This window comes from Stenella coeruleoalba (genome assembly GCF_951394435.1).
Source record: "Stenella coeruleoalba genome assembly, chromosome: 12".
Lineage (NCBI taxonomy): Eukaryota > Metazoa > Chordata > Mammalia > Artiodactyla > Delphinidae > Stenella > Stenella coeruleoalba.
The window spans coordinates 77,720,929-77,734,690 of record NC_137158.1 but is presented as its reverse complement, the minus strand read 5'-3'; the positions used below and the strand labels follow the sequence as shown (position 1 = coordinate 77,734,690).

At 35.8% G+C, this 13,762-nt stretch overlaps 1 protein-coding gene across 3 annotated transcripts in view; it reads right to left on the bottom strand.

Annotated features, from left to right (window-relative positions):
• Nucleotides 1-11,109, bottom strand: part of OPRM1 (opioid receptor mu 1) — a gene marked incomplete at its 3' end in the record, with an annotated part of 159,030 nt that extends 147,921 nt beyond the window's left edge. For 2 of the 3 annotated variants that reach the window (XM_079939065.1, XM_079939064.1), the window contains exon 1: nt 10,726-11,109. In XM_079939065.1, the coding sequence (XP_079795191.1) occupies nt 10,726-11,018 (293 nt within the window). In that variant the 5' untranslated portion in view covers nt 11,019-11,109. The remainder of the gene's footprint in view (nt 1-10,725) is intronic. The other variant, XM_079939066.1, reaches the window with a different exon arrangement.
• Nucleotides 11,110-13,762: the final 2,653 nt, after the last annotated feature.

The following is a 13,762-nucleotide window of genomic DNA, read 5'->3' as shown; positions in this document are numbered from 1 at the left end:
AATATTTAAGTTAAAAATAGCTATTCTTTTTCAAAAAAAATAATTGGTTTGCGTCTTTTTTCTCCATTAACTTATCATATAATATAGAAAGACTTATCAATAGGGAGCCAAGTAAACTGCAGTTATGTGTCCTTAGAATTCTCTTCCCATCATCATGGTTGCTAAACAAAATGATATTGGAGTGATCCAGTGCATTGGAATGAATCGAAGAATGACAACAATAACACCCATGCAACGCCTTGCCTTGCCTCTGCAGAAACTGTGATTCCAAAATGATAAACTGCATTTCAAAATGTAAGAATAATAATATGATTGATCTAGGGTAAGGCAGGAGTAGTGGGTGAATGTTGAGATCTTGCATGCCGATGGTGTGAGCCCAGTGGGAGGGAAGGGAAGAAATTCCCAGTGGGAGGGAAGCAAATAACAAAACGTGTCTTTCATATAGCACTTTTAGAATGTAACACCCATTTCCATATATCTTATCTAATTTGGACCTAAAATTTATGTGAGGTTGAATATGATTAGTATTCCTCATTCCAGAATTAGCACTGTTTCCATGCCAGTGTGCCTGCTATGAAGGGAGATGATTGGTCAACTTTAGGAAAATTGTTAAAACATCGTGAGCTTTAGCTTTTCTGGGAGGTAGTTTAATTTACTATTTATTCTACAAGCAGCTTCATAATGTTCAGAGAGATGAAACATGGACAGATCTCTTAAACTTCCTTGTCAGACAGGACTGCTCTCTCATCCATGAAATAGGTAGGTTGGTCCAGATCTGTGTGTCCCAATCTTGACTGCATGTTAGACTCACCAAGGGAGCTTTTAGACCTACCCTTGTCCGGGAGTTATGCCCAGAGTTTCTAATTTAATTAGCCTTAGGTGGAAGTGGGTTTTCTTTCTTTCCTTTTTTTAAAGGCTTCCCAGGTGAATCTGATGTGCAACCAAGATTGAGAACCACTGGAAGGGAATATCTGGGAGGTCTTCTCCTTCTTTGTCTCTTAAGTGCGTTGCAAGGATTTATGCAATAGCTCTGATGTTCCATGAGTTAATTGGAAAGAAATTCAACTTTTATTATTCATTTTATCCTGTCTGGATTTCTTGCTAGAAGTTAGATCCAAATCTCACCTAAGAGATTCTGGGAACTGTAGCATTCTTCAGCTGGACTCTTTATCACCCAGTTAAAACTCTCCTTAACTTAGCTCTCCTTGCAAACTTGTACCTGGTGGCCATCTGGCTGATTTAAAGAATTCGTGTACATGCTAGAAAGTTCTCTCTGAACACAAGTGGTCAAAGAAGCAGTCATTTGGATACAGATGGGGACTGAATTAAAGATGAGAAATCAGGCAGGAAGGAGATTTCAGTGAGTTTTAGGAAATGATTGAGGGAAACCATGGGCAGGAAGTCAAGGGATTACAAACACCACAGAACACCTAGGCTTACCCTAGTCCTCTTTATGCAGCTGGACAGTCAAAGTTCTAAAACACAGGGAATAACATTTTTCAAAGAGACTTTTGAGAACCACAGAAAACAAATTTTAAAAAAATGAGCAAGTTACGTAAGTCAAAAAGAAGATGAAAAAAAATCCAAACAATGAGCTTTTGTGCTTCTAAGGGCCTAAAGAGAGGTGGAGGGCCATGAAGCTGCCAGTCACCGTCTGGGTGCATGGGGGTGGGTGTGTGTGTAGGCATAAGTGTCTTTGAGGACAGATTTCATATTTGCTAAGAAGTTAATGTGAATTTACAGATGACAATTTCAATTTTTCCTGAAAGCTTCAAATGACTGAAGATGAAAATACTGTGGAAAAGCCTAGAAAATTGCACTGATTTAAGATAACCACAAAGCATATTCAATAGATGGAAATTTTTAAGAACCGCAATTTTCTAAGCACTTACTCCTTAATCACTGGCCAAGAGTGGTAATGAATATTGCGGTTTGTCTGGGTTGGATGAAGAGTTGGGGGTTGAAGGTGGACACCTGGGGTGACATGGAGATGATCCTGTGTGGTTACTATTTTAACCATTTTAACTTCAACATCAGTTTCAGAAAAGCAGTATCCTCTGTCATAAAAATCTATGACCACTTTTCTGATTTGTGTTAAACTTCATTTTGTATTGATATTTCCTCATGTTGAAAAATACTGCAAGGTGGTACTAGGTTATTTTTACAAAATGCTTTGTTTCCATCTAGTAAACAACAAAATGCAATCAAATTTGCTGAAGAAGGAGATATGTTCTCTTTTATGACCACTAAGTTTTATTTAGCACGTTTGTACCAGAGTTTGGCAAATGACAGCTTGTGGGACAAATCTGTCAGCTAAGAATGGTTTTACATTCTAATTTGTATTTTAATTTTTTTATATGTATACTAATTAGTTTGGCTGTTTTTAATCTGAGGCTGCTACAAGGAAGTAATTTGGTAACACTTATTATGGAATAATTTGCGTTGTATAATCAAGTAAACCAAAATGAAGGTTTGCATTTTTTTGTACTGAATGAAGAATCATTTCATTCTTGTAAAATGAGTTAACAAAAGAAGGTGTGGCATGATTATTTTCCTGATAATCAAATGTATGGCTTTTCATAAAAGTCAACTAAAAGATTAGGTAAAATTATTAAAAAATGCTAGTTAGAAAATCAATCTTTTTTTTGTCATTAATGAGAAATATTTTAGGAGCTAAGTTTTTACATCTTCACAGTTAGAATAATCAAAAAACAAAAATAAGTTTGTAGGAAGTTATATATTTCTAATGGTTGAGAAAAATAATATTTTGAGGCACATGAAAATTATATGGAAATTCAAATTTTAGTGTCTACCTAAAGTTTTATTGGAACATAGTCATGTCCATTCATTTGCATTTTGTCCATGGCTACTTTGGGGCTACAATGGCAGAGTGGAATAATTGTGACAGAGACCATGTGGTTGCAAAGCCTAAAATATTTACTTTAGGGCCCTTTACAGTAAACATTTGTCACCCCCTGAGGTGATCCCTCTTCACCTGATGGGTGTGAGTTGTATGTGCACCTAAATATAGTAAAATGAGGTGAGATTCTTATCTTGGAATCATTTAAATCCAAACTTTACATCGGCTCATGAAAATATCTTGGTATAAAATAGGTTTTTAGGTTCCAGATTACGTCCCTACTTTATTTGAGCATTCTCACCCTTCTCAGTGTGGAGGGACCAGGCTAATTCACACACCTGGAGCCATTAAATTGTAGGCAGTTTAGTTTCTTATTGAAAACTAGAGTAAGAATTTTGTGGCTTAAAACTTACTCCAAAGTTTGTTGAGGAAAAAGTATCAAGTACACTATATATAAAATAGATAATCAACAAAGACCTCCTGTATAACACAGGGAACTCCTCTCAATGTTCTGTAATAACCTCTATGGGAAAAGAATCTGAAAAAGAATAGATATAGGTGTATGTATAACTAAATCACTTTGCTGTACACCTGAAACTCACATGACATCGTAAGTGAACTATACTCCAATATAAAATAAAAAATTAAAAAATAAAGTGATTAGCAAACAAAAAGTATCAAGTAATAGTTGTGATTGTATGACTATAATGCAATTACATACTACTTATTAGGTGAAAGTTTTCTTTCTGGAGTTTAGATCTTCACCGGAAATAGAAGCATAAGACTTCAGACAACTGAACTAAATCCTAAATTGTAAGTATAATCTAGACATTCACATGGGATTATTACATAATCCCAATTATATTTAAACTTCTATTTTTAGAAATATAAGGGAATCAATTTAATTTTGAGAATTTTATTTCAATATGCAAAATTATGAAAACTGAGCTGTACCAGTGGATTGATATCAGCAAATAATAAATTCAAATAAAACACATATATACCTACACATAAGTCCACAAACTTTGAATGGGAAATAGATTGTTACTCTTATAATTTAAACATAGAAAGTAAAATTTTAAAGAATGAAAAAAAAAAGTTAGTACAGTCAATTCTCAATATTCATGGTAGTTTTGTTCTATAGACTCACTTTACCTACTGAATTAGAGAAGACTGAAGCTTTGCTTCTAGAGCAAATAAATACAGGGGGAGGTTCCTGTGAGCCTCCAATCACATTTTCATCAACTAATCAATACATAACGTTCTGTTATGTGTGTTCCTGTTTAAAGGCATATTATTTAATATATATTGTTGATTCATTGACTCTGAACTCATGACCAACACCCCTATAACACCCACATGAAGCTTATCTAATACGCCTCCTTTTTCCATTAGGTACCTCACAGCCATCTTGTGCTTAGGACACTGCACAGCACGTCAACACTACACCTGGGGTCATTTAAAAAATTTTTATTTTATATTGGAGTATAGCAGATTAACAATGTTGTGTTAGCTTCAGGTGTACAGCAAAGTGTTTCAGATATACCTATGCATGTATCTATTTTTTTTCAAATTCTTTTCCCATTTAGGTTATTACAGAATATTGAGCAGAGTTTCCTGTGCTATACAGGAAACTGTCCTTGTTGGTTCTCTATTTTAAATATAACAGTGGGTACATGTCAATCCACCTGGGGCCATTTTATTTATTTATTATTATTATTTATTTTTGCGGTACACTGGTCTCTCACTGTTGTGACCTCTCCCGTTGCAGAGCACAGGCTCCGGACGTGCAGGCTCAGGGGCCATGGCTCACGGGCCCAGCCGCTCCGCGCCCGTGTCCCCTGCATCGGCAGGCGGACTCTCAACCACTGCGCCACCAGGGAAGCCTCACCTGGGGCCATTTTAAACAGTGAAATCACCAACAACAAAAACTTCAAAAACGCTAAAAATGTGGCCCTAACTAGACCTCAGAAAGGAAATATTTACACTCTGAGAGCTGAAACAGGAAGGCACAGTGTTGTTTCGTTTGACCTCAGCTGGGAATTTGCCCATCAGAGCAACTCTGCCCTTGTCTGTGACAGACCCCAAAAGCCCATGAATACGGAGTTTAGGGTTACAGATAAATTTTAGCAAGTAAGCTTGTTTGCAAATACAGAATCTATGAATAATGAAGGTGGACTACATATGCAACATTCTTCAAGGGAATATTTTAAAAACAGCTGAAGAAGAAAATCCACAAGCTAAGTTCCATATTAAATATGACAGTGAGTTCATGGCATGAAGACAAGTTTATGTTTGTATTATCATTTATCAAAATTAGAGAACAAAATTGAAAACAAAATTAGAGAACAAAATGAAAACAAAATTGAAAACAAAATGGATATCCATATGTTTCAATTATCAGTCACTAGATACCTAGGTATGGCGCCCTGATTTAAAAACTTATGTGGTCCGTTTAATTCTGCATATTGAAATAAAATTCTCAAAATTAAATTGATTCCCTTGTATCTCTAAAAACAGAAGTTTAAATATATGCAAATGACAAACTAATACATGATTGAATTAAAAAAGCAAACTGTACTTGATAATATTCTTGCCTAGACAGAATCTGATATCTAGAATAGATTGATCTCTCTCTCTCATCTGATGGAACCCATCACGTGTTTCATCATATGTAAAAGCCCTACCTGCCCTACCTATTGGCTTATAAAGGTTCACTCGGTAGATTCGGTACAGCCACTATCTCTCTGATCAGTTTTGCAATGCAACATCCAGAATGTGATTAATTTCTGAAGGCAAATATTCAGGTAATTTCTCTATGAATTAGGAGAAAATGAGAGTCTCATATTTTAAAATTCCACTCAACATTTAGTCTTCATACTTATCAATATATTTTAAAATGCTACTTTTTGTTTTTAGTGTTTAGCAACTTGCTTTAATTTATATGATGACAATTCTATAACTAAGATTTAGAACAGAAGTTATAAGACAGGATTCTTAAGAAATATGTATTCTTTTTTTTAACATCTTTATTGGAGTATAATTGCTTTACAATGGTGTGTTAGTTTCTGCTTTATAACAAAGTGAATCAGCTATTACCTATTGAAATGAGTTTATCTTTTCCTGCTGACTGAAACAATTTGGTTTCAATTCATAACTAAAGTGCATTATTAGAAGAAATAACATTTCAGCTTTTATGTGTAAGGGGTCCTCCAAGGCTTACAAAACCCCAAAGTAAATATTGCCAGTATTTATCTTGAATGACGTTTTGAAGTAGTCAGAAATTATTTCTATTTCCTTCAGAAGTGGAGAAATTATGCCTGGGTTACATTCACGAACAGATATATTTGTTGCAGCAGTTGCTGAAAACATTTTTTTGAATATTGTAGATAAGTAACATGGAAATATTTGTCACTATGGGAAAACATAAAGAAATCTTTACATTAATTTAAAACACATCCTTAGAGATAAAGTAAAAGGATATAAGAGGGGTAATGACCTGAGTTTTTGTTTGTTTGTTTGCTTTTATGTTGTTGTGTTTGACATTTGTTTCTATCCTTGATCTGCTGGAACTAGAACAACTCTGGGCAAATAGTGAAATTATGTATATCAACATTAATATAAAATAGAAATAATATATGCAGTTTGAAGAGCATGTTTAAATGATTACCCTTCATTTGTGGAAACACACATGTGAAATAAAAATTTTAAAATATGTATATGAATAATAACCACCAAATTTACAATAGTGATAGTCTCAGGGGAGGGAGTATAATGGGAGAAGAGAGATGGCTTCTTATATGTATTATATATTATTATGTATATACAATTATATATATATATATATATATTATATATTACGCTATGTATTGTATAAAATATGTAAATTATATACAATTATGTATTATGTATATATAAATATATATTATATATAACATATATTATTAGAGGTATATATAATTATCATAATTATATATAATGTTTAAAGGTGAAGAATCATATTATTCTCTATACATTTCTTTATGTTGGAAATATTTCATAAAGTATAAGATAGCTCATTCATGAAAGGAGAGAAGGAAAAGAAACTCAGTGATAACTCTATGCAAATGACAGAGACATAGCTTACAATGGAGGAAATGAAAAACCATTTAGTGTTGTCAGGACACACTGAGAAAGAGGTGTTCCCAACAGAATTAGCACCTGTACGGGAAACAGCAGTTACAGTTCACATTGTGATAGATGTTACTAGGAGCTCTCCACTGATCATTCTGTACTTTAAACCTGAATCAAATATTTAATAATATTTAATACACAGAGATCATAGGACATGTTTTAAAATTAGAAATACTTCTTAGTGAAATCAAAGATAATAACATCTTGCATATATTTAAATGCTCTTATCTGATAACTAATATTGAGAATTCATCTCGTCAAGTTAAGAAATAATCTTAAAAAAGAAGGCCATATAATTTGGCACTCTTCATTGGAACTTTGTTTGGAAGGTTGGCTTACATAGCCCCCAGAGATCTAACAGTTTCTAACCCTTTACTTTTTCCAACAGTGTCTGCATAGACCATAACTAAATGGACAAATATCTTAAAAAAAACTCACAAAATAAATACATCTGGGACTATATCAGTTTTTACAGTTATGGTTAATTCTTTACTTTGGTCAAATATTTTCAATAAGTGAAACACTCCTGGTGGCTATAACTTTGTGTATTATTTTGATTGATTTTTTTTCTTTAAAACCTTCTTGACAATAATATACTATTATCCCGTTTTAAATGATTGCCACATATTGTAATATTTTATCGCCTTATTTTTCCAGAATAACTGTGGTACTTTTTAATATATAGTTACTATGCAAGTACTTTAAAACCAAAAAAGCTTTCAGATAATGAACAGTTATAACAGTCTATCATTTAACATCTGAATTTTAAAATTTTAGATCATGTAGCAGCATCTCTTTTCCTCCCTTATGTTCCTTAGAACAGCACTGTGTAAGAATGTTACTTAAGTTATATTATTTAATAATGTTGTTGGTGAAGTTATGATGATGGTGGAGTTAAGATACAGAACTGAAAATCATTAATCATTCATGGCATCTATATTACCTGTTATTTTTGTTGTTGTATTTTGTTGCCATAGTCATCGAACCTCATGGTTCACTCAATGTGTTAAGACATTCTAATAAATGTAATCTTAATCTGATTAGAAAACCGTAACTACTTGAAAATTCAAAAGTATTTGTTGAATTTAAAATAATAGCAGGAAGTAAGCATTTCACCTCAGTACTTTAATAGATGCAGCATTATATTCATCTTTCTAACAGAGGCAATAATGTCCCCGAACTGATCATTTTGTAGTGAAATAACCACAGCCTGGAGACAGTCCAGTTAAATTTCTCAGCTAAATAGATATAGTTTCTTCACTCCCCAGAGGCTTTCCTCATCACTTCATTTGTCACTGAACTATTTTTCTGTTTCACAGTCATATACCCAGAGGATTACCTGACTTTGGAATTAAACACCTGGCTTGCCACAGGTGGGTGTTTGGGGTGCCCTTTTTTTAATCTTCTTTTAACACCTTTATTGGAGTATAATTGCTTTACAATGTTGGGTTAGTTTCTGTTGTATAAAAAAAGTGAATGTATTTTGTTAAAACTTTAAGCACAGAAAAATAAAGCATAATATCATGTTCTCAGAGACAGTGTCACCATCCTTTTCCAAGTCACCAAAAGTTCAGAGGTTTTACATTTTGATGCCTTTAGAACAAACTCACCCAAGTAGTAATCTCTTAAACACTAGAATAAAACCAATCTGCTTATTTCACAGCCAGCTGCTGCTCTATTGGCTCTCGCTTTATAGAAAAGCATAAACTAGAGAGGAGAAAAGTCAGGAAGGAAAATACCAAGAGAAGCAATAACAGAGCATAAAAGATTATGTTTGAGATGGCAGGGTATCAAGATGGTTTGGTAATTTCTATTTATCCCTCATTATCCAGGATTACAGACATAAATTTGGACTGATTTATTATTTCCACATTATTATCTAAACCTACTCTGTCAATCTTCTAGTTGAATTAACTCAAATCATGATTTGCCACTCTAATAAACACAAAATTATATTGGCTAAGAGCAATTCCATGGTACTGAACTAATGAATTATCTGTCCTTGGAGAAATCATTTATATTTTCTCTGCCACATTTTAATCACCTAGCCTAGAAAAACTCTAGTTTCCCTTCTAGCTCTATAAACTCATGAGTCTATGAATTTTCTTAGGAGAAATGAGAAACATTTTCCCTTCATGAAGCAGACCTTTAATTGTTATTTTTATTATGATAAATGCAAAAGAGACAGTTTTTATCTTTTATATGAAGCTTTATATTGAATTACATAAAGTAATGTTTTAAAAAATAAATTCTTCCATTGATTTTCTCCCTGCATTTTTCCTTTTGTTGTTAGCCTTCTTTGCAATAGATGGTGCTCTTTTCTCAGAGAAACTACTTGTCTTATTCCTCATCAAAAGATCAGGAAAATTAGTTTTACTCTTTAACAATCATCAATTAAAGAAATCGTACATCAAAGTAGAAAGAATTGATAAACAACTTGCAGCACGTTGATAATGGAAGCATAATGGAGAAAATGATTGTTAAACGATTAAAGAGCTCCATTGAAACCTGCAATACTTGCTGAATAGATGAAGCCAATATTGTAGCCAAATATGAAAATGCCATGCTTGCTCCATACATAGAACCCCTAGTAGAAAGAAAATCCTAAATCAGGAGTCATTTTAAAGTATTAAAATAATTATCTACTTCAACAAAAGTGAAAATATAGTATTCCATATTAACATGTAGGATTTGAATATGCACATCAACACTAACACAATCTATTTACATCAATCTCAATGCTGAGAGTTTGCACACTCTTTGCCAGATAAACCTGGAACATCTGGGCAAATAGAAAGTGGGCCATGAACTCTTTTGAAACAATTTCATTGGATAAAGACACTGCTTAATTTTTCCAGAGCAACCATTACTTCTTATGTAATAGTTTATAATCCAGAATTATGCTGCCTTTGGTCACTTCTAACTAGTTTCAGCTTTTGGAGGCATTGAAAAACTGTCATGTCCTGCAGTTCTGAACCACCCTACCTATCCCCATTCAGTCTGTGACTCTCCTAGCAGATCTGCAGCTGCCAACTGCAAACTGGTCTAGGCAACACAGCTGTCATGTTTGTCACAGCAAAACGACACTATTTACTGTGGAAAGACACCAGAAAAACTTCCTCTATGAGTGTGGCCTCAGGATGGAAGAAAGAGTGGAATAAGGGCTGCTATGACCAAGGAAGAGGAAGGTAGGCCAGTGGTGCAGCAAAATACCCTGGCACCAGCAGGAGTAGGAAAGTTGCCAAGGTTCATCTCTGAAAAGAACTGAGCAGGAAACCTGCCCCTCCTCTCCCCAGTTAGGGGTAAAATAACTAGAATTTCTCTTCCATTATTCACAAATTATTGTTTCCACAGCTCCTTTGGAAGGGACTGTGGGACACTGTGCTCAAGAGCTGAGAGCCCTCTTGGCTCAGTATAAGCAAGCTGTAAGATAGACTTTTTTTTTTTTTTTTGCCGGAGCTTTATAGTTTTACCAGAGCAACTTCTCCGTTCCCAAAATTTTGGATTATGTCTTTATCAACGGAGCGAAGAATAGAAAAGTAGGATTTTGTACTCAAACAGCAACCATTCCATCCACTGTCACCTCCATACTCTCCCCTGTTCACCTCCCTTTTCTCACCCTCCCGCCGGACACCGTTTATGCCCCTATTAGCCACTGAAATCTACACTCGGAGCCCTGTAGCCTTCCTTACCTGACAATCACATACATGACCAGGAAGTTTCCGAAGAGACCCACCACGCACACAATGGAGTAGAGGGCCATGATGGTGATGGCCGTGATCATGGAAGGACTGCCGGTCGAAGGGCACAGGCTGTCGCTCCCGCCCAGCTCGGTGCGGTTCGGACCGCATGGGTCGGACAGGTTGCCTTCTAAGTGGGAGAAGTTGACCCAGGAACTAGGGTTGGGTGCCGGGGAGCAACTTGAAGAGTGCGTGAAGGGATCAGTGCAATTGCTGGCGTTCTTGGGGACGCTGCTGCTGTCCATGGTGCTGACGACCGGCCGGCTGGGACCGCGTTGCGAGTAACCGCGAGCACCCGGACTTTCAGGGTCTACGCGCCTCCGCTGCTTCCTCTCGCCGCTGCCACAGCTCCGGCTATTTCTTATAGACCAACCCTGGCGGAGCCAGAGAGGAGAGTCAGGCAGAAGGAGAGAGCTAAGCATCTGACGGTATCCTCTGCTTGTAGCCCCCTCCCACCTTAGAAGTACAGAGACACATCGTCAACCCCACACCGCTGGGGGGAGGGGAAGGAGGGCTGTGCGGGATCCAGAGGCTGGAGCGGAGGGAGGAGAGAGAAGTGGATTTTGCGCAAAGCGATCCAACGACTTGGTTTCCTCACTCGGCACTCGTCTGTGCAAACACCTCTAAGGAGGGGCAGAACAAGGAAGGGAGTTGGAGAGAAGGGGTTGGAAGTGAGACAAACAGAGAGTTAGTTTTTGGAGGCTGTAAAGCATAAGAAAGGGGGCTGACATCACTCTTTTTCCAGCGCCGTTTTCTCAGTATAACATGACAGGAAAGACATTGACTTGATGCAACTCTGACCACCCTACACCCCAGCGCTCTTCCATCCTTACTGCCTAAGCAATCGTTTGGGGGCAGGGTACACAAAATCTTCTTCTTTAGCCCTCCTTGCCTCAGACCCGCCTGTCCGCGAAAATGTAACCGTGTGTTTCCTATCACCAAGTGAGAATTTCCAACCCTTCAAACCTGCCTGAAACAAGAGTGATTACTTCTCTGAAAAAGAAATGAAAAACAAACTTTTAGAAAGGAAACCTATTCCCTTTACTCCATATTCCTTTATTTCTCCTAGAGTAGAAGCGTTATTTGCATCTGATTTCTATCCTGGTGAGGAAGAGGCGTAGGAACTGGGTACAGAAATCAAGGAGTTGTGGCGTCCAGAAAAGTCAAAGAAAGACAACGGTGACATTCCATATATAAATCTCATACGTTTGGAATTATTAATTATTGTTTTTATCTCCAGACTTCCTACATGTGCTTCTTAGTAGAAGATTGTGAAAACCAAACATTTGCATTATTTCAGTGTTTTCTAATGTAGACATTCCAGGAGAAACTATTGATACATAGACATCTGGAACTGGAACAGCTCACACAAGGCTGAGGATTATTGATACATTTTAAAATTTGATAACTCAACTCTAAATCTGCAAAAGTGTCTACTTTATAAATAAATTTGTAAATCAACCAGGAGTAAGGTTTTGTTTTGTTTTGTTTGTCTATGTTTTGGTAAAGTTAACACTAATTCTGAAGTAGTTCTCATTTCCATACATAGGAATATTTGTCTATGTACATATATTTTAACAAAAACATTATCATTAAATATGCCCAATTGGTTGTAGAAAGCTATATTCTTGGGCAGCAGGGACGGGGGTGAGGTAGGGAGCTTGGTAAGAACATTTAATTCCACTATTATTTTTATCATTTGTCTTGAAAACAGATAACACCAGTAAACTCTACTAATCATAGGTGATTTTGCCAATGTTCAGTATTATTTTTATCTTTTTATGTTGAAGGGTATAATTTCAGCAAAAAAAAAAAGCTACAGAGATCTCCTAAAGACGAATAAAAATGCCTTACCACATATTCTCCTATGAACTAGTATATTAATTCACTCATATTGAGCGGAAATTTATCTGCCATTATTCAATCTCTTGAGGACACACAGAATCAGTCTAAACTTACTTCATGTGAGAGACAAATAAGCACAGTATAATAAGCCCTTGCCTTGAAGTCAGATCATTTTGTGAACCTTAGATTTGTATGTTTTTTAAACTTTTTTAGCTGAGGGAGTTTGGATACGTTACTTTACCTGGCTGAGGGACAGTTTTCTCATCAGTGGAAAAAAAAGTTGAAAAATAATTAGCATGTTTCGTAAATGCTATGGACGGAATGTTTGTGCCCCTCCCCCCAATTCATGTATTGAAATCCTAACCCCCAGAGTGATGGTGTTAGAAGATGGGGTCTTTGGGAGGTAAGTAGATCATGAGGGTGGGAACTTTATGAGTGGGATTATTACCCTCGTAAAAGAAACCCCAGAGATCTCCCTAGCTCCCTTTTTGCTATGTGAGGGTACAATGAGAAGACAGCAGTTTGGCAGTCTGCAATGCAGAAGAGAGCCCTTACCAGAACCTGACCATGCTGGCGCCATGATTTTAGACCTCCAGCTTTCAGAACGGTGAGAAATAATTTCTGTTGTTTATAAGCCACTCAGTTTATGGTATTTTGTTATAGCAGCCCCAAATGACTAAGACAATAATGTCATCTAAAATAATTTGAGTGATTTTTTAAATGGCACAGCTTAAAAACTTCAAGTATACTCTAATGATAACATTTTAATCTTTTTTTAACTCAGTATATTTTGTCAACCAGCCAGGACTTTATATGTAGACAAATCAACTGATCATGTGACTTTTCTTCTAGAACTACTGTCAAAGAGCAATCCAGTTTCCACTGTCCTTCTCCAGAAACATTTTTGGTTTTCATTCTATTTTATAAAAGTGTAGTTGTTCTATGGAGTAGGAATTTGAGCTTTAACTATATATTTTTAACTGAAATTTGATATGTTCCTTTTCTATTACTTTTCTCAATTTTCATTAAGGAGAATTATTATCTCAGTTTTGAATGCAGGATATTCTGGACACGATTACAAGGCTTCCCTGAAATTGTATTAACATCTATATCTCAGTATGTACCATCTATTCAATATCCAATT